Source organism: Caretta caretta, chromosome 6 (genome assembly GCF_965140235.1).
Source record: "Caretta caretta isolate rCarCar2 chromosome 6, rCarCar1.hap1, whole genome shotgun sequence".
In the NCBI taxonomy this organism is placed as follows: Eukaryota; Metazoa; Chordata; order Testudines; family Cheloniidae; genus Caretta; species Caretta caretta.
Window position 1 is genome coordinate 111666932 of NC_134211.1, and position 22919 is coordinate 111689850.

The window sequence follows — 22919 nt, forward strand, 5'->3', positions numbered from 1 at the left end:
AGCAATTTGAACTATGAACTCTGTGACTCATTAAGGCATGACTTTAAAGAAGGGGAAAGGTGATTTCTGTCTTTTCAGAGCCCGTAGTTTCTAAGTGTACAAAATTAAAATGACTTTCAGTCAGTAAAAGTACTTGACATCTAAAATCAAATTTAAAAAGATTGTTTTGATCAAATGAAATGAAAAACTAGGCTCCCCCAAATAGCAAAGAATCCACAATTTTTGTATATTTTGTATAAAGATTGCTAACAATAATGTCCTCTGACATCACCCATATTGGATTAATTCCTGCAGTATGCATTAGGAATAACATTTTAAAACAGACCTATTAAATTAATTATGTCACTTTTTATACTATAAAATATAGATCTAATCTGCATCTCAAGACCGTGAAATCAGACCTCACTAGGGTCATTCATTATGTCAAAATGCTGCAAATTCAAGGTCTCTGTTGCTCCTCTGCCATACCATGAAGTGGTGTTGGCAGCAGCACATTTTTAGTACTGTAATTTATTAACCTCAGATGTGTTGTACCATGAAAGGAAAGTCACAGAAAGGAGGCACTGAGAAAGTCCACGCATAGTGTCACAGCAGAGAAGTTTCCTGTTGTACTTTTCTTGCATCCCACATTCTGATTATTTTTTTCCTCCTGATAATTGCCAAGTCTGACATATTTTGGAGATACGTTTCCTTGTTTGGGGTTTACATTTTAAGGCAGTTTTTAAAACCTCTCCCTCTTGTGGGGAATGATTTTATTGTGCACATTTCAAAGAGACATTTAAAATTTCCCTCAGGATTTATTGTACCTCTCCCTAATTCAGTCAGAGCTCAACATAGCCCTGAATACACAGTTTATAGGCCAGTGTCCTGCCCTGAACACTTGCTATTCAGTAGACTGAGAACTTGTATAACTAGGGCAGCAGCCATGATGTAGGAGGATCTTGTTAGAACGCAGCACTAAGCACTGAGAAAAACACACACTCATTCTCTGGTAACTGTACTCCAGCTCTGCTGCTGCTGAAATAACCTGTTTTTCATTGTAATGTGTCTCTGATCATGTCCTTAATAATGGCCTGACTTTTCCTTTGTGTCTTCTAGGAAAATCATATTTATAAGCCACCTTTGCATTTGACTGTTGTTCTTTTTTCTGCCAGACCAAAAAGAGCATTCCAGAGTCACAAAAGGTCTAACAAGAGTCCTCTGTCTGTGACAACTTGGTACCAGTGATGGCCTAATTTAAAGATGGCTTGGAAACCTAATTTTGTAAGTATTTTATTAGCTATTGTTATTAATCATTTTATTTTTGAAGTGGTCCACTCCAGCCTATTCTCCTCTGCTCCTCTAGACAGCCCTCAAAATACTGTACAATATTATCATTAAAACATGCCAAATGACAAGGACTGAGGTTTCTTCTGCTGTTGTCTGAGTGCATTTATAAGGAAGCAGAGAACAGTAAGACAGAAAAGTGATTTGTATATTTAATTGCCATGATAATATCTCAGAAATGCCCATTTAATGCCTTTCTGCTTTAACATTATTTGTATTATACAATAACAAAAATATTAAATTCCTATTTTATTAGGAGCCTTCAAAAATCCTAATGCTGGCCCTGCTTGGTGCCATTTAGGAGAAGTGGAAGAGAACATGGCATTAGTAGTAGCAGGTAGCAATTGAGATACTTGGTTAGAGGGAGTGGAGGATGGGAAAATGGGTAGAATTTCATGCCCTTTACAAGACTAGTATTTTTTAAAATGAGCCCCCAACTCCTAAAGCTGGACCCACTCAATGCCTCTGTCCACTCAGGAAGGGAGCTAGCAGTACTGGTGACAGGAATAGTAACTGTCTGCAAGAAATAGGGGTTGTATCTTTTCCTGGGCTTTGCTTTTATCAAAATCAAGACCCCGTACCCTGAAGACAGCTCTAATAGTTTGTCCAGTAAGGAAGAAAGTTAGTGGTAATGGAGACTGTATATGTGGCAGGGAGAATTGGAAATTCATGCCCTTTTGTGGGGTCAGGCCCTGCTCAGTGCCACATTCCTATCAGAATGAATTAGCAGCAAAAAGGACAATAACTATCTGTGTGACAGGGAGAACTGGGTGTTCATGTCTCCTTCTTGGGGAGCAGCAAATGTAGGAGGCTGTATGCCTGTTTTTGGGGTTAGCATTTTAAACCCCACTCTAGATGGATTCCTTATTGGCTGAGTAAAATGAGGCCTGACATTGAACATGATAACATTTCTCTGTCGGTATGGAATGCAATAACTTTTGGACACTGCATTCAAACAATTCCAAAATGTCAGGGAATGTTATAGACATCAATGGCCAAAATCCCATTGATTTTGAGGAAAACTGGAAAGGGGGACATGCAGAGCTCCTTCTGTATGATTAGCAAACCCAGCAGTTTCATTCACATTTGTGACAGGTTTCAGAGTGGTTGCCATGTTAGTCTGTATCAGCAAAAACAATGAGGAGTCCTTGTGGCACCTTATGGACTAAATTTATTTGGGCATAAGCTTTCATGGGCTAGAACCCACTTCATCTGATGCATCTGATGAATTGGGTGCTAGCCCAAGGAAGCTTATGCCCAAATAAAATTTGTTAGTCTCTAAGGTGCCACATGGACTCCTCGTTGTATTCTCCTTTGTAACTTTCTAGAGATCAAAGAACTGGTTGACAGCAGCCATCAACACCTTCCAGCATAACAACAGCAACTATGTTCATCATCGCAATAGTTTAAAATGTTAACAGTCTGATTTATCTCCCAAACAGAAAGGGGTAGGGGGAAAAGGAGGGCAGAGGAACAGGGGGCACATGGGAATCCCTGGCACAGGGAGAGAATAAGGTTGGTATGGGGAAGGAGAGGAGAGCCCTTGGCATTAGAGGGAAGGGGGGCCATAGTGCCCTGGCATTTGGCAGAGAGGGGGATGGGGGGGAGACACAGAGTCTCTGTCATCATAGGGAAAGGAGAATAGGAGGCATGGGAGAAGGGGCACAAGGAGCTCTTGCCACGGGGGGCAGGCAAAGGAATGGGCGGGGCACAGAGCCCCTGGCATAAGGGCTGGGGCAGTGATTGCAGGGACGGGTATTAGAGGCGAGCACACAGGGCTTAGGAGGATGAAAGGAGCCCCTGGCGGGTGCAGTAGCTCAGCCTACAGAAGCAAGGAAGCGGACAGCCCTCTAATACGTATATGGCGGTGACCAGCACCATTTCTGTGCCCTCGGCCACACCAGGGGCCAAAGAGGCCAGCCACCCTGCTCCTCCCCCACTCGACGCACAAGCCGGCCCGGCTGTTTCAATGACTCATTCTTTTCTCTCCCGTCCCTACCCCCTTGCTCTACTTCTCGCGAGCTTTGGCCACTATAGACGCGATGTCCTTTAGAGTGCTGGGGGGAGGGGGGAAAGGGCGGATTGATTGACTGGAGCGGCAGCCAATAACATAGGCGGATGGCGGGCGGCGAGCTAATGGTGGGGCGAGGGAGGTGCGGCCCGCCGCTGGCTGATTGATCCCAGCCGTGGCGTCGCTCAGTTGGAGCGAGAACATTCTAGAGGTGAGTACGCGGCGCCCATCGCAGGGGCAACCGGCAACCGCCCCCTTCGGCTTCAGTTGTGCCCGCCCCTTTCCCTTCCCAGGTGCCGCCGTTAACGGTGCCCTGATTGTATCTCCCCCACAGATTGACTGGCGCCGCCGCTGCTGCTGATTCCGCCCGCCCCAGGACGCTCGGACCCGGCGGCTGCGGCGCCCGCCTTCCCTCCGCCCGGATATAAGCGCCTCTCGGCCCCGTTCTCCTTACACACTCGGCTTCGTCGCAGCCCGGGGCGAGCAGCGTTGGGTTTATGTCTTTATTGGACGAAAACGGTGAGTGGCCGCCAAGGGGGTGGCGAGGCGCGATGTGAGGAGAGCGCGTCTGGGGACGTGGGGGAGGATCTACAGGCCGGGGGACCCGAGGTGGGGGCGGCTGATTGGGGTCCGTGCAGCCTCGACGGGAGTGGCTGAGGTACTCCCGTGCGGGGGGGACAGGCGGCGCTGGCTATCCCGGTCGGGTGGTCCCCGTGCGACGAGGCAAAATGGCGACGGTTGGGGCTGCGCCTCGTGATGGGGGGTGGAGGGGAAGCTGTGTGGCGCAGTTAGAAATCCGCAGCGCAGGGGGGGAGGGGGCTGGATTCCAGGGGTTACATCGGGAGGGGCGAGTTGTGGGGGGCGGGGGGGCTGCCTGAGAAACCGCGGAGGCCCCCGCATGCGCAATTGGAGGGGGTGTCGTCCCCCCCTTCCTCCCACCCGTTCTGTGAAAGGCTGACTCAGTGCTTAATCGCTGCATTTATGAGTCATCCCAGAGCGGAGTGGGGCGGTTCGGCGGGAGGGAGGCTGGCTGCTCGCTCAGCGCGACGGGCTCGGGGGCGGTGTCGGGAGGTGGGTGGGGGCTTCGGTCGCCAGCAGACAAAAGCAGCGATGTGGATGAGGCCACACGTCTGTCTTCCTTCCCCTGAGGTACCTGGTTCCTCTGCAGCCCCGTGTGTAGGCCACATGATGGCTGGTTTTAGATTTGCTGTGGAAAGCACTGCCACGTCTGTTGTGTGGTGTCTGTTTTTTTTATTATTTTTTTTCCCCCTTGATAAAGGGCTCTTTCTAGCTGTTCTGGGGCAAAACTAAGTCTATCGATCAGGTCCTGTAGATCAAGTAGTGTAAGCTGATCCTTGCAATTTACAATACAAAGGACTTGTAAAGATATTAGTTGGTTTTCACTCCAGGGATTTTACAGGCATCCCAGGGGAGAAGAGCTGCTTGTTATATTGGAAAGTGAACACCTAACTGCCCACATCTCCCTAACTCTCTGAGGAAAACAAAGGTAGAGAAACGAAGGGAGCATTATTTATATCAAAACAAGCTAATACAGGGGTTCTCAAACTTTTGTCCTGGTGACCCCTTTCACACAGCAAGCCTCTGAATGTGACACCCCCCTCCAATAAATTAAATACATTTAGAAGCATTATAAATACTGGAGGCAAAGCGGGGTTTGGGGTGGAGGCTGACAGCTCATGATCCCCCCCCCCATGTAACAATCTTGTGATCCTCTGAGGGGTTCTGACCCCCAGTTTGAGAACCCCTGAGCTAATACCTTTGATATGTCCCCTGCTACACCTCAGGGTTCACACTTAGCTGCTTTTTTTTGGTCAGCAACTGTAAATTACTTCCAGTTACTGCTACTAACTAAATGTTGGGGAAACTGTTTTTCAGTATTGAAAAATACATTCTTGTGCTGTTTTGTTGCTGTTATAGATTGAAGTATTTTGTACATTTCTATCAAAACAAGTTACTTAAACACCTCCACTTGAACTAGCAGTGTGGTAGCATGTACAGCCATTCTAAAGAGCTGGCAAGAATAAACTTATCTCAAATGTGGTATCTATCTAAATGGTCAGTCAATATTTAATCACAGTACGGCTTAGAAACTGAATTGTAAATGTATAGCAGAAGTGATGCAATAGTAGGGTGCTTCTGAGAAATCAGGGAAGCATTGGGTAAGTTAATGAACATCTATGTACCACAGAAGTAGGAAGCCTAGAAATGCAAAACATCTTAAATATTTGGGGGTGGGGAGGTGGATGTTTTGGTACTACTATGCTGAATCAAAGGTGTAGAAGGAAGTTTCTATAGAAACAAGATGGGGCTGCTACACTTATGAGATCTTATGAGTGGAAGGAAGCACTGGTTAATTTAACAAGTTTAGCCGCTTAAGTCCAGGAGAAAAGCAAGCTGTTGGCAAACAACAACACTTTATAGTTATATATAAGTGACAGTATAGTTTGCTAAACACTACTTATTCATGTTGAAGGTAGGTATTTCACAGCATTCTGGGTGACTAAATACAAATAAGCCACACACTTCACTTTAAAATGAGTCTATTCAGTTACACCATAACCAAGGATTTAAGGGCTGTGTTTTCCTTGCCTCCTTCTTCCAGAGCAGTCAAACTTTCACCCCATGTGACTCTTTCAATAGCAAGGCTGTTCTGTGACCCGTGACAGGGTACTGTGCAAAGGATTGCAGATCCAGCCCTTTGTCATGCCCGCTCATTAGGGGAACAAATTGGAGTGGGCTGGAGGTAACCTGGCCCTAATTGGGGAGACAGACGGCTGCTACCTAATTAGCCTGGGGCTCCATAAAAACCTCAGGGGAAAGCAGGAGGAAAGGAAAATGGCAGGGAATAGAAGCCGGGAGGTAGCTCTCCCCTCCCACCTGCCTGCAGAGGGTGAATGGTAATTTGTATGTGGTGGGAACAAGCCTGAGAATAAAGTGCACCTGTGGTTACAAAGCCCAGGGTATCAGACTGACTTTGAGCCTAGCAAAAGCCAAAGGGGATCTGCTGCTCATTCCCATCCACCTCATAATATAACATTAACCTTTTACATGGAAAACTCATTCTTTAGCTGTGTCTGTGCGCTCTAGTAGGCGAAAATGGGGGAAACTTGTACCATAACACAAATCAGCATTCTACAGGACAGCAGAAGTTGACAGCCTACAGCTGAGGAGCTGCTGCTGTAATGATACAAACTGAGACTAAGTAGTCAAATAACTGACTTCATGCATAGGAAATGCTTTTATGTCCAGCAGAAATAAGACTTAGAGAACATAACTAAAATTTCAGATCCCAATAACTATTAAACAGTGTCCTTCAGCATGAATATACTTCATGAAAAGTTTTAGACTGAACTTCTTTTTTTAAACACTTGCAGAGCTGTTGCGCAGCCATTGGTACCTGTATTGGGGGAACATAGCATACAAACAAGAACCTTACAGCCTCAGTGGCGAAAACTTTTTCATGTCAGAGACCGAGAACTCTTGCAGTCGTTTATGTCATCCCGTCTTCTCCAGACAGAAGATACCAAAAAGCTGCAATCAAAGATCTCTTCATCTTATTGATAAAGCTACTAATAAGACAAAATGTCTGTCAATGTCAACCGCAGTGTTTCGGATCAGTTCTATCGCTACAAAATGCCCCGTCTGATTGCAAAGGTAACTCTTCCTAAACTCTGGTAATCAGAATATAAGCACTATTTATATAGAGCTTTTCATCAGTATGTCTCTTGTAGATCATTTTGAGAGAGTCGGTATCATTATCTCTACTTTACAAATAGGAAACCAAGGCAAAATTAAGTGACTTGCCCAAGGTCACTCAGCAGGCCAGTGACAGAGTCTGGAATAGAATCCCAGTGTCTTGTGTTCTGGTCTGCTGCTTTATCCACTGTACCACACTACCCCTCTTCCATAAGTAATGATACTGCTTTAAGCAGTGTTTAACTTTGTAAGCATTTCTTAAATGACTTAGACAGTGGTGTGGCATTGACCTTCACGTGTATACCTAATTGTGTGAATTTGATTTTTTTCCTCTTAGGTTGAGGGCAAAGGAAATGGAATAAAGACAGTTATAGTCAACATGGTTGACGTTGCAAAGGCGCTTAATCGGCCTCCAACGTGTAAGTAACTCTTAAAGTAACATGAAATTCCCTCATGGCTCTTTTGGTCCCCAACGATTGCTTGGATAACATCATATGGTGAAAGCAGGGGGCGGCACTTTTTTAGAGGTTTCATATGCATATTTTACTAGTGCAGCACTGACACAGGCTCCATGGGCCTTAAAGTTTAATAAAGGGAAATATATTATTTCTAGGGTAAAACACTACTTGGGTTGAACTTTTCTCTTAGAAAGACATGACCCAGTACAGCTAAGAACCATAAGAGACATGACCTATTAAGAGTACTGCCAAGCATTGTTAGTGATAGTGAATTATATTTGAGAGATGAGCACTAGTATACAGGTCAGGCCTGGCTGTCAGGATCTTACTGGCAGGCTTTTAAATGTGCCAATTTCTGTCTTTTGAAAGATCCCACCAAATTTTTTGGTTGTGAGCTGGGGGCACAGACCCAGTTTGATGTTAAGAATGACCGTTACATTGTCAATGGATCTCATGAGGCGAATAAGCTGCAAGACATGTTGGATGGATTCATTAAAAAATTTGTTCTCTGTCCTGAGTGTGAGAATCCTGAAACTGATCTGGTGAGCATGCTTAACTTTTTTCCTATAACCAAACAGGCTTTTCTGGTATTAAAAACACACACGACTGTCTTATTCTTAGATAATGTGCATGCAAGATTGACTACTTCAAGTCAATTTCATGCTGATGCTAGTGTGTAGGTGAAAGTTCATTGTAATATAATTCAACTTCTGAAGTGTTGTTGGTCTGGAAATGTTTCCAGTCTCAAACCCTAAAATTTCAGGATTGAGAAATTTAAAGAATCAGTTATGTAAAAGTTAGCATAACTTCCTTATACAAATTATGATAAACAGCCTGACATGAAAAGTTTATCTGAAATCTCTATTGGCCTCTTTGGATGTTTAAGTTGTGGCATAAAGTAGTAATATCGGAATTGAAATAAGGTTTTAATTTTGACTTTCCCTCTGGCAGCATGTCAATCCCAAGAAACAAACTATAGGTAACTCTTGCAAAGCCTGTGGCTATCGAGGCATGCTTGACACAAACCATAAACTCTGCACATTCATTCTCAAAAACCCACCCGGTAAGTGTTGCATATTTTTGACTCTCATAAAGGAAGCAATCCACATGCTAAAACATCCTTGTAGCTGAAATAGACTCTAACTTCTACCTCTATGTTGGAGGGGTTAGGCAGTGGGATATGAGGTTGGGTGAAGTTACAGACAAGTTTATTTTTTGTCCTTCACTGAGAAGGACTTAACTGGTTACTCTATGCAAGCAACACTCTGTGGCAGATATCCGGTTGCCTGTCTCAATTTAAGCTTGCTATAATAAAAAAAGTCTAACCTATTCCAGTGGTCTCTACTAAATGAGGTCATGTGTTATATAGACTCAAACAACCTATTTGAACTTGCAGATCAGGAAAGTAATATTTGTGTTACCACACACTAGCCAACTTTGTGGGCCAGACTGCTTCCCAGTCCCTCCCAATGCTTATAAACAGCACACTGAGCTACATCTCCTGGAGAACAATTGTAGGTTAATCTTGCAGGCACCAGGTTGATTTATGGGAAGCAAAGTCAAAATGAGTAGTTTTAGCTCTGCATGCTAACTGCTGCTTTTAAATGCCCTACACAGGGCTATAGTGCTTAGTACCAAAACCCTTACATGATGGCAGAATGGCTCCATGTCACACTTTCCAAAATTAAGCTTTTTTCCCCCTCTGCTCTGGAAGTCTTACAGAGAGCACTAAAAACAAAGTATGGCTCAGTCTCCCAAGCTGCAGCTCTCACTTAGAGGGATTTCAGCACTCTGAGCCTGAGGATGCAAAGGACCAAGAAGACATCACTGTTTCTGCTAATAAGATTAGTGATGGGTACAGGGGTCTTCAGTCTTTTTCTAATCTGTGAAAGTGGCTTGACTCAAGTTTTATGACTTAATATGTACATTCATATCTCAAAATATAAGTTTGAGTTAACTGCTTCTGCAACTTCAAAAGTGACTTACTATAGTAATTTTGAGGCTGTAACTGGCTGGCCATGGCCAGCCAGTTACGGAGACATCTGATAGAGCTTTTGCTAAGCAGACAAAAGCATAACTAGACTAATGGCTGGAAACAAAGCTAGAAAAACTCAAACTGAAAAGCTGCCCTCAACAGAGTGACAAACTACTGAATTAGCTTACCAATGACCTCAAGTCCTCTATTTCAAGTATTTAAATCAAGCTTGGATTTAGTCAACTGTGAGGTACTGACTCTAGTTCAGGAATTACTAGGTGAAATTCTGTGGCCCATACCAGTGATTCTCAACCAGGCATATGAATCTCTGGGGGATACCTTCCAGAAGGTACATCAGCTCATCTAGATAGTTGCCTAATTTTATAACAGGCTCCATTGGAAGAAAGCACTTGCAAAAAGCCATTATATGGCGCTCTAAAATTTCATACATACAATGACTAGTATAGTTACTATCAGTGTTTCTCAACCTGGAAACTGTAATTTTCAGTAATGTGCTGTGACACTTTCTTGTAAAGTACTTTAAGTGGGATGAAACCTGGGGTACATAAGACAAATCAGCCTCCTGAAAAGGGTACAGTAACCTGGAAAGGTTGAGAACTGTTGGCCTATGCTATGGAGGATGTTGGACAAGAGGAGCATAGTGATCCCTTCTGGCTTTAAACTCTCACCAGGCCCATTCACTGGAGACCTTGTAGATGTGATACGCACACTTCACCAAATCATGGCTCTGATATTTAAAACAGGGAAGGGGGGAGGAGGAATAGTACTTAATGTGTAAACCTTAAAACTAGGTCTCCAATATCTGTCAAATTGTGGCTGTTGGCTTCCAGCCTTGTTGGACACAAGGGATGTTGTCTTAAGACTAACTTCATCCCATGCTATGTGGGGTCTGCAGTGGTGGCACAACCTTCACATTGAGGGAGAGGTGGCACTATGAAAAGGAGCCTTGGAATACTGAATTAAACTAAAACTTCTTCAAACTAGGTTCTGTAGGAATCTGATACATTTGAAATAGTGCTGACAAATTGTCTCACTAAGTGGAAGTCTTGTTCCCACTTGGAAACGAATTAAAGTATCGAGTCTATTTACTTCCAGAGAACAGTGACGCTAGTACAGGAAAGAAAGAAAAGGAAAAGAAGAACAGAAAAGGCAAGGATAAAGAGAATGGTTCTGTGTCTAGCAATGAGACACCATTGCCGCCACCACCAGACGAACTTGATGCTCCACGTGCAGTGGTAAGTAGACTTTCCAGAGACTTGTAAAGAACAGTGAGGTTGGCTTATAAATTAGACTTCAAAATTAGTGTCAGGTAACACTTCCACTTATAACTGCTTTCTGAAATGGTGGTGGCTCCCTTTCAGAGCTGCACTGAAAATGAGCTGTATAGGTAGCCCAAGCCATTTATGCTGGCTTTAGTGATGGTAGGTCCTTACCATCCCATGATACTGAAGCACTTCTTCCTTCCTGTTTGTTTGGATCTCAAACTGTTAGGGGGGTGGGAGGGAGTCTCGTATCCCATCCCCCAGCTCTGCAGTTTAATCCATGAAGTGGTTAATGGAATTAGTCCACCACTAGACCTACTTTCTGTGGGGAGGGCAAGCTGGAAATATGGCTAAAATACTAAGCTCTGTATTAGCTTTTTCTGTAGGTAACTGCTATAGGACCATAGGGTTGCCCCTCACTGTAAGTTATTCATGAGGCATCCCTATGAATTTGAGTACTCCCCATCCCCTCCCCCCCACACACACATCAAAAGTACAGATTCACAGTAGAATACCTTGGAATGGCATTAGTATTTAATATGCCCATAAGCAGAGCATCACTTGCCCTTAAGAGCTCATTAACTCTGTGTGAATGATCTTCTTCAGGAGGATGATGACGATGACTGGGGTGAAGACACAACTGAAGAAGCCCAGAGGCGCAGAATGGATGAAATCAGTGATCATGCAAAGAACCTCACACTTAGTGATGACCTAGAAAGAACAGTAGAAGAGCGAGTCAACATATTATTTGACTTTGTTAAGGTAAAACTGCAGTTCCTCTTCTAAAGAAACATTAGCTCAAAACAATACTTGATGTCATTATAGTAAACCGTTCTAAGGTGAAAAAAGGAGTACTTGTGGCACCTTAGTCTAACAAATTTATTTGAGCATGCATCCGATGAAGTGAGCTGTAGCTCATGAAAGCTTATCGGATGCATGCTCAAATTTGTTAGACTAAGGTTCCACAAGTACTCTTTTTTTCTTTTTACGGATACAGACTAACACGGCTGCTACTCTGAAACTTGTTCTAAGGTGGTGTAGTTTTCTAACTGTAACCTGGTGGGCGGGGGAAGAGAGAGTGACTAGAAGTACAGGCTTGTTAGCATCGGAGTTGTGACTAATTTCTCATCTGCAGAAAAAGAAGGAAGAAGGTGTCATTGAGACTTCTGACAAAGATATTGTAGCAGAAGCGGAGAGACTGGATGTAAAGGCTATGGGCCCTCTAGTTTTGACTGAAGTCCTCTTTGATGAGAAGATTCGAGAACAGATAAAGAGATATAGACGCCATTTCCTACGTGTAAGCTTTTTAATCTCCAACAGTTTTACTGGCCTCCATATATAAAGTCTGACACTTTAGTGGCTTTTAGGAGCAACAACTACTTAAATGAAGTTCTGAAAACTGGTAGAACAAAAGTCTACAACAGAAAACTCCTTCTCTTGTCCCTAAACTCTGCAAACCAGTGGTTCTCAAACTGCATTAAGACCCCAAACGGGTCGTGACCCTGTTTTTAATGTGGTTGCCAAGGCTGATAGACTTAGTGGGGTTCAGGGATGACCTCCAAGCCCTGGGCAGCCGGGCTCAGGTTACAGCACCTTGGCTGAAGTATATTGTACAGAAGGCTTGAACTTAGAAGATTAGCGTCTTACCTGCCCACAAAGAAACTAATATTGACAATTGTATGGCTTTATTACAGTTCTGCCACAACAACAAGAAAGCTCAGAGATACCTTCTTCATGGCTTGGAGTGTGTGGTAGCCATGCATCAATCTCAGCTTATTTCTAAAATTCCACATATCTTGAAGGAAATGTATGATGCTGATCTTCTGGAAGAAGAGGTCATCCTTAGCTGGGCAGAAAAGGTACTTGGATAGTTCCACTATTAGGTGGACACGGTACTATGTCACAGTTTCTGAGGTTTGCAGGGGGGGAAGTATGGTGCGATGTGGTCTCTTCATATAGTGTTGTACAGTGCATGTCTCCTGAAAGTGTAGACTGATTAAGGTGGTGGTTTTTTTGTGGGGTGTGGTGTGTTTTTTTTTTTTTGTTGTTTGTTTTTGTTCAGGGTGGCTGGGCTTGGCTTTGAGTTTCTGAGAAGTCCTTATAGAACCAGTATCACTCCTCTGGCTAATATGTAACTTTTTTTTTCAGTCCTCATAGCAGCTTCTGCACTAGAGGTTTTTAAAATACTCTTCCTTTCTTGTAGGCCTCTAAGAAGTATGTCTCAAAAGAGCTTGCTAAAGAAATCCGCATCAAAGCAGAACCCTTTATCAAATGGCTGAAGGAAGCTGAGGAAGAGTCCTCTGGTAACGAAGAAGAGGATGAAGATGAAAATATTGAGGTAAGAAGATTGGTTTGTGTGTCCATCCATTGTTCTTCTCCCTCCTCCTCCCCTCCCCCCCGTTCATTCTTCTTGGGCCTGCATGCCTAGGTGTGGCCTAAGACTAGCTTTTTCCTCTGAGGCATATGGCTAAAACCCCACTACTATTTGTGGGGGAGTTCCCCAGTCCACATAATCATCCTTTCCCTCTGTACACCCTTGGATTCCTCCCTAGGCTCCTGTCTTCCCCTAATAAAGACAGGATAAAAACTTCACCAGCTAGGACAATGAGTAAAATGGAAAAGACTAAGCTTCCAAGGTCTAGATGGTTACCTTGTGAGCAACACAGGATGCTCATAGTGTCAGCCTTTTAAAATAAGGACTTCTAGTACAAGCAATGAAGGCTGAATTTAAAGAGCAAATTGTCTAGCCTCTGCTGAGGATGCAAACCTCTGTTAATATATGGTGCACCATTACAGAACCAAGGTAAAATGTCTTGTGAGCTGGTAAAATAACATGACGGTTCTTTGCATGTCACATTTAGCATGTCTCCCTACGTCAGTAAGACAAACTTAACTACCTTTTGAGTAATGGGAGTGTGGTGACTAGTAGAACCAAACAATTTGGAATAGCTTTTAGAAGAGGATTCCTGACACAGTGCTCTGACTATGGTTTCAGATATGCTGTTATGCCACAAGGAGACAAGTCTCCCTAAAATGAATTACCTCCATACAGGCTGTGTACATATCTTATACCTTAGCTAAACTTACTTCATTAAGTAGATAGAGGGTGTCAGCATCATTATGGAAGATTGTCAATGGATGTCCTTAAACACTAAATATCTTGTCTCACTAGGTGGTGTATTCCAAGACTGCCAGTGTACCTAAAGTTGAAACTGTGAAGCCTGTAAACAAGAAAGATGATGACATAGATATCGATGCCATTTAAGTGATGTGACCTAGCTTCCAGTGTAATACTGAAAACTGCTCTGCATTTTTCTTCCAGAAGTGCAACATGTACATGCACAAGCTGAAATGGCTTAATATTATGCTAATTAATACTCAAATGTCTTTTACTGTGACTGGTCTTGTGTAACTATAAGCTGAACACCAAGGAGTCTACACATGAGTGAACCGATCTAGTTTGTCAATGGCATGTTTCTTTTTAAAGTTGTGTTGGACACAAATACTTGGAACACATTTATACAGCTATGGGAATAAAGGATTTGGTTTTGGTCAGCCTAAAGAGTTATGTTCACCTTGGAGTGAGACCAGCTTAACAGGTGTCTGTTTGCTGGCAATGGTATTCTGCTCCTGTCTAGGAGGGAACAGAAAGCTGCTCTGAGGAAAATAGATCCCTGGTAGAGAAACCAGTATGCAATTTTTCTAAACTTGAGAGTCTCTAGCAAGCTCAAAGAGCAGCAAGAGACACTAGTGACTGGGTTTCAACTGGCAGACAAAGCTAGTCTAGCATTCATATGGTCATAGGGCTAAAATTTGTGTGATTAAAAAATATATATACCTCTTCATCTAGCATCCATATTTTTGGCCGACCATATTTGGTGCTGACTATTTCAGACTGCCTTTGATAAACAGCTCAAAAATTGCAAGAGGGAAGATCAAGACTTGCTTCAAAAGTCATCTTTATTCCATTCTAGTGTCCAGAGTTGATTGTAAATATCACACTTATTTTAAGTGAGGTGTCATTCTTACTACCACTGTGACAAAATAGCCAAATCAAAATCTTATTGAAGTAGAAGAAATATCTAAATTCCTCCTCTAGCTGTAATTCAAATGTCCTTTTTGCCAAGAGCAATACATACTTTTTTTTCGTACAAGTTAAAAATCAACTGAGGGAAAAGTGGTTGAAGATTAACTTAAAATTGGGGTGAGGAAAGGAATGGTCCCAGCAAAAACAACTTTGGAGACTAATTTTTGCTTCATGCAGTGTAAAGACTAAAGTAACTTAATTATTTCTCTAAACATACCCAGCCTTTGCTGTAGTAAACTTCAAGGTTGATCTCAGACAAAAGGCCAAAACTTCAACAAAAGCAGTTTTCTTAAGCTAGGAAAACAGTGGTTTTTCAACATGTGGTCTGTAGACTGACATAAGGGATCTGTGAAAGGTGACTTATGGAAATAAAGTTTCAGATGCTAGAGAAGGCTTTGTTTTTTCTGATGAGTCAAAAGTATGTGACTATCGCCACCTACAGTTCACAATTCAGTGTTCGTCTTTATAGAAGCCTACAAGTTTATACCCTTCTCATGCTGTCAAATGCTGAGCTGAACATATTAAACATTTAATAGTTGAACTCTATACTCAGTTTTCAGTCTAACTTCTAGACTAGGTGACATACTGAATTTCCAAAGGAGTCCACACCTCCATTTGAAATTTTGTAGGGGTCTGCAAGTGAAAGGCTAAGACAAGAACCATTTCCCCCCCCCCCCACCTCAAGTAGAGGGTTTTTTTTCCTATTATCAAAGGCTAAGTTAAGCTTTTGTGTAATTACATCTACACATAGGTGTTGCTCAGCTCTTTGTGTGTCTTTTAGCTTTGCCTAGAACAAACTTAAAGGAGTAAGTCTAAAGCTATTGATGAGAAATTGAAAAGCCCTGACCCCTTTGGAGGAATTCTATATCTGATTCTTCAGTAGAGGTGGCCTTGTCCAAGTTCCTGTTTTAGTCACTAGTGGCGTATGCAAAAGGTCAGATAAGTAGCATGGCTTCTGGGTTATGTCTCACCAATATTGGGGTTCTTAGCACCTGTTATGTAGACAGGCTATTAAAAATTCTACTGGCCTTGGAATGGAGAAAAGTCTGGATTTTTAAATCTCTCTAGTTTTGGTTTTAATATAATGTGTGGCTGAGATTTGTAGGGATGCCCTTGTGGAAGAAAAACAGTCTTCACTCTTAGGTTGTTTGTACCAAGTCAGAGACTGTTTATTCTCAAGCAGTTGCAAAGGGGAGAGTGCACAAACAGGGATTCCCCTTTCCTAGGCAGGTCGCTGCCAGATAAACAGGGCAAGCATTTATACCTTTTGTTGCATACAATAATCAACAGCCCTGTCTTTATTTTAATACATATTCCTTCCTGATCTCTGTCTTTTCTAAGCAGTTCCTCCTAGTCTGCATTCCATTCTTATCTGACACAAGCTCAAAACAGCATCTCTTACAATTTTCCCACTCGCCCAGGCCGTGCTTCAAAGTCTGGCGTTATTAGAGTTAGTTAGCCTGACTCTTGCTCTATTCCTAAAATGTCTGCATTCAGGTTCCCTTTTTCCACTTCCACACTCCCCCCTTCTGTGCTTCCAGCACAACTATCAGTCTTAAACCTCCATTTTCATCAAACCTTATATTGCTGATTCTAGATCAAATGGTTCAGCCTCATGGGTTTTGGTTGGATGCAATGACAATGCATGGTTAGTATGAACATAAAAGGTGGTGTTATTACATCCTTTACAACAACCTAATCCTAAACTGAACAACCATGAAAGCATTAACATTCCCTTTGTAATATGATGGGGTTGTATAGCCTTAGTCACAAAACACAATACATAGACACTCTATAGGCTGTATGAAAGGCATACTTTTCAATTTGATATATATTTTGAAGCATATGAATTTGACCTTGTAATTCAGAGATTTCTCAGTCCTCGGGTAGGAGTGAAAGCAAATTTTGGAACCAGTCAGGTACTAAGGCAGTCCAATTAAAAGATATCTGAAACCTAAGGGCTGATTGTAGGATTCTATCCACAGGCCCATAAATAATGTTTGCCTGCAGCAGTGGTGAGATTAAAATGTATGTCTTGCAAAGTGGTGGCCTTAACATACAGCTGTCATTAGCTTGGAAAAGCAGCTGTCCTGTCAGGGAAGTTCCTTGTCCCATACCCTCCCTACAAACATAATGAACAGTGACAGCTTCCCCTGGCTTCAGTTTTCGTACACACTGAAGCTGTGCAGGTTCTGAAGGCCAGAGTGTCTATTGACTCCCTATCCAAATGTCAGGTGTTATTCCAGGAGCACTGACTATAAATCAGGCATACCAGGTAGTTTAATTTCCCAAATGTCTCGGTGAATTATCCAATCCCACATCCATCCTCCCCATAGACCTGGCAGGATTCAGTATGTGGGAGCCCACATCCCTCCAACTGGTCCACGTGCTTGGAAGGAGCACTGCGAACATCTGCACTTCCACCCAGAAAATCTCTAAGTATGTCTCCATAGCCACAGATCAGATGATACTCCTGAAGTATTTGTAAGGGAAGTGGGCCAAGCCTGATGCACAAGATCACTCTGAATGGACATGAGCTGGTCATTCAGGAAATCCTGAATTTCTGAACAAGCCGGATCCCACTGTAATGCCTTTGCAGCCTCAGTGATATTTAATAACATCGTCAGAAGTTTCTGGGTCACTGAACTAAGGACGGAGATAACATGTAATTCATCAACTCCAGCCTGTACCTCAGTTAACTGCTCCAATAATAAGACCTGTGGCTTTTTCCAATTGTCCTAATTTTTCTTCATGTTGTTGGCCTTATAAATATTCCAAATTGCAGCTGCACTATTAGCACCATCCCATAGGTGTCCAGTCAAGTCCTTCTTCGTTCTAGAGGAAACCCAGGCCTTTTGCTGTGCTATCTTAATGGCAGCCCCTTTTGAGCAATTAGGATATGTAAAGGTGACCTGAAAACTGGATACAGGCAGCATGAATTTTATAGTCCCTAGTGTAGTATTAATCACAGTCCATCAATAGCCTAACACATCTCTCTTTGATGAAGTACCATACCATATCTGTTGGCTTAACACTTTCATTTATTTCCAAGAGGCATTCGCATTAATAGCATAGGAAGGGGTATACTGCAATATGGTGCAGGTTAAATTATTAGTTACTGGGATTATTTCAATGTAGATAAAATTTCCAGTGGCAGAACAGACTCTTTGGGTGTACGTTTGATTATTCACTAATTGGGTGACCAAATAACAATAAGGGCCTCTTTCATCTAACATACTGCAGACTCCAGGAACGGCCGTCATATTTACCTCACTATAGAATCCATTAATCTCAATTTCCAATTCTTGGGGCTCATTTGTAGTGATATATATTTCTATCATCACCAACCCATTTGTTTTCCACTCAATTATTCGCTCATATGACTTATTCTGAACTTTAAAAAATACATTTTCTGAACAAAATTTCAGTAAATTACTAAGATTTGAAAGTCTTGGCCATTGGGTTTCATTAGAATATACAGTATTGTCTGTATTTGGGTAAATTACAGGGGTGGTGGCAAAGGTGGAGGGGATGGTGGGGATAATGTTCATGGCAGCAAGGCATCTTTGGTATTTGTCATCAGGAAGCCATTTAGGGAGGGCAGTACGTTCTGATGGTACTTGTCCGTAAGCACAAAGCCCAGACCCTGGGAAAAAAATCCAAACCACCACTCAACTCCAAATTCCCAAGAATGGTCCTCGCAGTTCCCTCCCTGCCAATACACAATACTCCATTTCCTCCACCAGGGCCAATTGTTAATGTCCTTTGTCATCAGGAATTCCTGGACCTCGGTGGTTTCAGCAGAGCGAGTGTTCCTTCTTCTCTCTTGGAACAGTTGTGGTTTAGCATTATGCAGGGGAGAGGTTACTAGCACATCACCCTGTAATGATTTGGTTCTAGTGAAATCCTAATGCATGATAGTTCTGTCAGTGGACATGGGAGAGGTTACTAGCACTTCACCTTGCCCTTTTCTCCTGCTGTCCAGAAGGAACAGCAGCACCAGAAGGAGAGAGAGACCGATCATCAGTCGGAGAGTCATCTCGAGGTGGAGGGGCCTTTTTGCAGTGAGAAGCATGGGTCCAGGCAATCAGTCCTTGTCACTTCACAGCGGTGTTGGTAGTTAACAGATTTTTTGGTAAGGGCCTTTCAAGTGCAGGGTCAGGGCCGTCTTTAGCTGATGAACCTTTATGTAGACCCAGTCTCTTGCTTCCAATTAGTGGCAGGGTTACTCAAGATCCTTGGGTAGTGCTTCTTTCACCTGTGTATAAAGAGACCTAACGCATTTCATTAGAGCCTAACAATAATTAAGCATTGTGTCATCCATTAAATGAATGTCCATCTGGGCGAGGGTCAGTGAAGGTACGCGAGCAAAGGGGGGATGATTGCTGTAGTTAAACGAGAATAGTTTGCACCGGATTTTTCCTCTGTGGCCCAGCACTATTGCCAACAATGTACGAGCTGCCAGCAGCACAATGTTGGTAAGGCTGTTAAAGTTAGACAGTCAGTGCATCCCCCTCCCTGGGGACCTTTTGTAAATATTCAGATTGATTTTATTCAAATGTCTAAATGTTGTAATTATGAGTATGTGTTGTTTTGTTGATGTATTTTCAAACTAGGTTGAGGCCTTCCCTTGCAGAAGGGCAGATGCCAAGACTGTTGTGAAAATTTTGCTTAAGGATTTTATACCAACGTTTGACATACCTGTTGGTATCAACAGTGATCGGGGTACTCATTTTACTGGACATATAAAAGAATTATGTGCAGCCTTGCAAATCCAACACAACCCCATTGTCCCCACCACACGCAGTCTGCTGGGATAGTGGAACGTCAGAATGGGATCCTGAAAAATAAACTGGCTAAGATGTGTGCGGAGACAAACTTAAATTGGCCAGATACCTTTCCACAAGACAAAACACCACAAGGACATAGAACACAAAACACGTCTATTGTGCCAGTAAACGCATGGTATGTTGGATTGCTCTTTAGCTGGCATCAGCTTTCTCTGATTTTCTGAAAAACTGCCAGAAGCTACATTGGATGCCCTGTCAGGATCTCAAGAGGGCTGAAAAACGAAAGAACATATTTCTACCCCTTCTGGGGCAATCAGTCATTGCTTAAAATATTACTTTCTTATACAAATACCCTTGCAGATTGCAGGCAAAACACAGGAATTACCCCCATATTTTCTGTGTTTGTTTCATAGGCAGGCCAGGTTTCAGTGGCTCTTATCTTTATCAGTTAAGTACTTTGCATAAACACAGATGTTTTCTGGATTGCTTTTGGATCCAGAGCCAGTCACAGATTAAAACTTTTACTTAAAAGGGACACAGTTAACTTTTACCAGAGTTCTGATTGCCTTTTACTTATAACTCCTGCTTTCAAAACACACAGCGATCTGAAAAGGAAACACCACCTATTGTAGCCACTTGGAGCCTAATAGGATTTTAATTAAGTAGCATTGTATATTTACATTCCTTTCACCCCTTCTACAATATACACTGTACATGTTCTTGTCCTTAACATCCCCTGTATACATTTTGGGCGGTTAAATTCCAACAGACACCCCTTATGTTCTTTTAGCTAATCTGACTAAAATATTCATAGCCAAATGATTTCAATCAAATAGTCTCTTTGCATGGATTTATTTACAGACATTTCTTTGGGAAAATGGCCCATTTTTCCTTCAGAATGGCTGCAAAGAAACCAAGAATTATTTTCTTTTTAGCGTTTTTACAAAATCCAACTGATAATTCCCTCCAACAACTACAGAGTTAACTTTTCACTCTCGTTCCTTTAATCACTTGCTTATTCTCCCAAAACGATACTCTATCAACTCAGATTTTTACCATTCAAATTATTGTTGTAGGGGTTTAAATTTCCCATGCCTATATTTACTGCTTTCCCTTAGTCCTTCCACCATGCCCCTCAGGGCTTCCAACCAGTTTTCCATTTTTTTTTTTCCTCTGCCTGCCTGTCTGCTTGTCTGGGCCCGATCCTTTTTTCCTTGCTGCACCATCCCTTTCCCTGGGCACAGGCTTTGTTCCACTACCAATTTAGCAAGGTGGGTGGGCTCCTCAACCAGCCCGCACCCCTCCTGGTCTCTCTCCTTAAACATTCTCACTCACAAGGGCTACCCGAGTCCTCCCCCGTAAGGCTTGCCACCTGGACAGAATGCACAGCCAATTGGTGTTTTAACTGTTCAATTTTTCCTAGCTGTCAGGTACACATCTCTTCCCTTTTCCCCAGCTCCTCTTATTGCCCAGTCCTGCTACGACCGGGAGTAGACCCACCTGCACCCTTTCCCCGTAGACCAGGGTGGAGAGAGGAATGCTGAACCTCTCTCTGGTTCTCAAGCATACTACGACTGAGAGTGGGGCTCACCTTTAATTATGCAACCCTCAACATAAAATACCACCCGTGCTAGGCGAACTAACGTGAAATGTCAAGGGCAAAACAGAGAGCTGGTGTGCACGCTGTGGCACTCCTCCCCCCCCCCCACGCACAATTCTCCACCAAAACTGTGACAGATTTCCGTTACCAATCTACTTGTGCCTCAGTTGATCAGGCTAAGACCGCAGGATCATAGGGGTGGAGATGAAGAGAACACACCATATCACTAAATTTTAAAGCTTCATTAATAAAATAATAAAAAACAGTGGTGAGTGCGGGAACTGCTTTCACGTCACTCAAAGGAAGGAAGAAGCATTAGTGCTCAAACCGTGACCCACTTTCGTACTCACAAACATGCTACCCGGGCTGGCCAGGCCCGGGGGTAGGAGAGACAGAGAGAGAGGTGGACGGGAGGTTATCCTATGGACAGGTTGTCCAGAGATACACTGCAAAAATCTCCAACTTGCTTCCGCTCTTGGGAGGGATTTTTTACGCCCTGGGGTCTCTTGGGGTGTCCCTTTCAGAGACCTTTGCTTGGTATTCCAGTCCAGGCTGGCTGCCAGTGGCTTCTTCAGCATCCCCAAACCACACCAGCTCCAGGGTCGCAAAGGCAGACTGTTGGGTCTCACTGGGTGGCCAACCTTTGCAAATGTAATCTCAGTCCTGCAACTTGTTTTGCCTTTGTTTTGCCTCTGTCTATATTTTTCACAGCCAGCTGAGGCTGAAAGCGGTTTGTGTGTGTGCTTGGCATGGTCTGTGTTGATTCTTGACCTTGAACGCAGAGCAGCTTTCTCTTTATCTCTAGGTCAAGCTGACTTCTCAAATTATTGTTCCATGGGTTTAAATTAATATAATGTGTGGCTCAGATTTGTAGGGATGCCCTCAATTCTAGATCTTCCCTGATTTTGAGATAAGATCTAGTTCAGTATGAAAAACTATCTCCCCCTGCATTTGAGACTCCTTGGTCATCTCCACCTGGAGTAATTCCAAATTTGAGACACCCTGTCTCCCCACCAAGGCTCATGCCCCAGAATACCACTCTCCCAATTTCAGATGTACATGCATACACACAAGCATCTTCCCTCTGAGGTATCAATCCCTACTATCGTCTGTTAAGCATTTAAGTGGTTTCATTCATCCTAGCACAGAAACTATGTAATGGTAATGGCTATGGTAATTTGTTGGAATTCCATGAAATATCCTTCATTCCAATGAGCACACAACTATGGATCATATTCAAAGATATGCAGTAGCAAATAGGATAAATGTTGGTATTTCAGAAAAATGTCAAATAGCTGCACAATCACAGAGCATTGCATGCAATGACTGGGGCAGCTCAGACCTGTCGGAACCATTGTTTCAGGTTGTTCATGGACTCAGATGAACAAGTTTACATTGGTTTGCAAGGTTGTCTTTATAACCATAAGGCAGGGGTGGGGAACCTACGGCCCCCAGGCCAGATCCGGCCTGTTGCTTAATTTCATCCGGCCCACAGTAAGTATTTCTAAAAACACAGACCTATGACAGTAGCCTATGGTGGGTGGAGACAGCGGAGGAGATGAGGAGGGAGGTGAGCGGCAGGCAGTGGCTGTAACTGCAACACTGGGGCAAGGCAGAGCCTCCAGCCACTCTCGTGTGTTATGACCTCACAACGGCTGGCCCTGGAGCCCGG

At 43.2% G+C, this 22919-nt stretch overlaps 1 protein-coding gene, 1 long non-coding RNA gene and 1 other non-coding gene across 5 annotated transcripts; 2 read left to right on the forward strand and 1 right to left on the reverse strand.

The window, feature by feature from the left end:
• The first annotated feature begins 1141 nt into the window (after positions 1 to 1141).
• On the forward strand, positions 1142 to 15248 carry EIF5 (eukaryotic translation initiation factor 5). Of its 3 annotated transcripts, none has more exons than XM_048855055.2 (12): positions 1142 to 1263; positions 3672 to 3856; positions 6733 to 7012; positions 7392 to 7473; positions 7882 to 8054; positions 8464 to 8575; positions 10604 to 10743; positions 11377 to 11532; positions 11906 to 12067; positions 12465 to 12629; positions 12974 to 13108; positions 13943 to 15248. In XM_048855055.2, the coding sequence occupies exons 3-12, from the start codon at positions 6941 to 6943 to the stop codon at positions 14033 to 14035; spliced, it is 1290 nt and encodes a 429-aa protein (XP_048711012.1). In that variant the 5' UTR covers positions 1142 to 1263; positions 3672 to 3856; positions 6733 to 6940; the 3' UTR covers positions 14036 to 15248. The 3 variants fall into 3 exon arrangements, with proteins under 3 accessions (XP_048711012.1, XP_048711011.1, XP_074985991.1); XM_048855054.2 differs by lacking the exon at positions 1142 to 1263 and adding an exon at positions 3402 to 3548; XM_075129890.1 differs by lacking the exons at positions 1142 to 1263; positions 3672 to 3856 and adding an exon at positions 4747 to 4844.
• On the forward strand, positions 8768 to 8892 carry LOC125639259 (small nucleolar RNA SNORA28). Its single transcript, XR_007357440.1, has one exon. It is a non-coding gene; the product is annotated as a small nucleolar RNA SNORA28 (small nucleolar RNA).
• A 753-nt stretch (positions 15249 to 16001) lies between the features above and the next one.
• On the reverse strand, positions 16002 to 21987 carry LOC142072590 (uncharacterized). The gene is made up of 2 exons (XR_012669085.1): positions 21598 to 21987; positions 16002 to 19697 (listed from the first exon to the last, which is right to left on the reverse strand). It is a non-coding gene; the product is annotated as an uncharacterized LOC142072590 (long non-coding RNA).
• Positions 21988 to 22919: the final 932 nt, after the last annotated feature.